This window comes from Frankliniella occidentalis, unplaced genomic scaffold (assembly GCF_000697945.3).
Source record: "Frankliniella occidentalis isolate FOCC.00 unplaced genomic scaffold, Focc_3.1 Scaffold3957, whole genome shotgun sequence".
NCBI classification, from domain to species: domain Eukaryota; kingdom Metazoa; phylum Arthropoda; class Insecta; order Thysanoptera; family Thripidae; genus Frankliniella; species Frankliniella occidentalis.
The window spans coordinates 5,333-7,042 of NW_026271009.1; the positions used below are offsets into that span (position 1 = coordinate 5,333).

General features: G+C 69.9%; 1 protein-coding gene across 1 annotated transcript; it reads right to left on the reverse strand.

Annotated features, from left to right (window-relative positions):
• Positions 1–190: 190 nt before the first annotated feature.
• On the reverse strand, positions 191–1,702 carry LOC127752100 (uncharacterized). Its single transcript, XM_052276685.1, has one exon. The coding sequence runs from the start codon at positions 1,414–1,416 to the stop codon at positions 304–306; it is 1,113 nt and encodes a 370-aa protein (XP_052132645.1). The 5' UTR covers positions 1,417–1,702; the 3' UTR covers positions 191–303.
• Positions 1,703–1,710: the final 8 nt, after the last annotated feature.

The following is a 1,710-nucleotide window of genomic DNA, read 5'->3' on the forward strand; positions in this document are numbered from 1 at the left end:
CGCACGGCGAGGCGCACGGCGAGGCGCACGGCGCCGCCGCTGCTTGCCATGCCTCTGCGGTTGCGGGTGCGGATGACGTCGGAGATGGATGGCCGCGGCAGGGCAGCCTAGAGTGCCTAGAGCACACCAGGCCGGCACCGGCACCGGCCGCCTGAGGTTACCCCCATTCTCACCGGCATGTTAAAAAACGCAAGTCGAGGGGATAATATCGGAGCGTTTCTAGCGAAGCGAGTGCGCCGCGCGTCGTACGCACGCGTGGGCAAAGCGGACAAAAGGATTCTCCGGGTCAACCGCAGGCATACGTCAAACAGATTCATTCACATCTCGTGAACTCACCTTGGTTTTTGGTCGCACTGCCTCCAGCTGGCTGTCGCAGACGACGCCGTCCTCGTCACCGCTGAGTGTCGAGCAGGTCGAGCAGTACGACGACTTCCTGGAGCCGGTGCAGCGCAGCGCGTAGTCGGCGTCCAGCTGCTGCAGGTTGGAGCACGAGGACGCGCGGGACACGTCCGTCGAGGACAAGTCCCCCGTCTCCATGCCGGCCGCGACGCGCGCCGCGTACTGCGAGCGGAACTGTTCGATCTCGTCGAGCGTGACGGCGTTGCCGGCGAACGAGGACAGGTCGTCCGAGTAATCGCTGACGACGACGGAGGGCGTCCTCCAGTACCGGTACGGGGGGTGCGAGTCGTCCTCGAGGGCGCCCGTGCTCTGCGTGGACGCGCGCCGCAGCGCGGACACGGACACCCCCGAGTCGTACGAGTCGAACGAAAACACTTTGACGCGGCGACCGCGCTCGTCGCAACCGTCCGCCACCAGGGCCTCCACCTCGGCGTCCTCGTCCACACCGGCGCCCTGGTGTTCGGTAAAGCGTGACCACCGCACATCGTCTAGGCTAAGGCCCTTCAGTCCCGCGAGGCACAGCTGGTTGAGGTTGTTGGTGGACCGCCAGGTGTCGTCGAAGGCGCCGTCGTCCGCCACGGCCTTGGCGGCGGCCGGCCTCTTGTCGCCCTGACACGACGCGTCGCTGCCCGCGGGGATGTCGTCGTCCACGTCGTCCGCTGCGTCGTCCACGCTGCACTTGCGGCTGCAGACGCCGTGCACCGGCCAGGCCTGCGCGCCGTCATCCTCGCTGTCATTGTCCTGCTCCGGCAGCGCGATGGCCGAGTCCGAGCTGCAGCAGCGCTCTCTGCTGTCCGCCTTGTCCTGCTTTTCCGGCCATCGCCACGCCTCCTCCTCGCTGGTCGGGCTCGGGCTCGGACTACTCGTGGGCGAGCATCGCGGAGAGCACCGCGGCGAGCAGCCCTCGTCGGACGCCGTGCTGCCCGGTGCGGTGAGGCTCTTGGTGACGCCGGCCGGCCAGGATGCCGTCAAGGGGGGCGCCAGCGAGCTAGGCATCTCCAGCTTCTCGTCCAGCATCGCCACCACGCCTACACGTCGCCGCCGGTCCGACCCGCTGGAGCCGTTGGAGCCGTTGGAGCCGCTGCTGCTGGAGGAGACACGCCGGCTGGCCGAGTCATCCTCTAGGGGCTGCTCGGGGCCGGTCGGCGGGCGCGGCGCGGGGCGCGGCGGGTCCTCCTGGAGCACTGCGTTGTCCTGGGGTGCGGTCTGCTGCGGGGCGTCACGGCATCCTCCTCGCGCGGTGCCAGACTGGCGGGGCGGGGCGCGCGGCGGCCGCTGCGGCGGGCGCGGGGGCCGCGCGGGCGGGGCGGG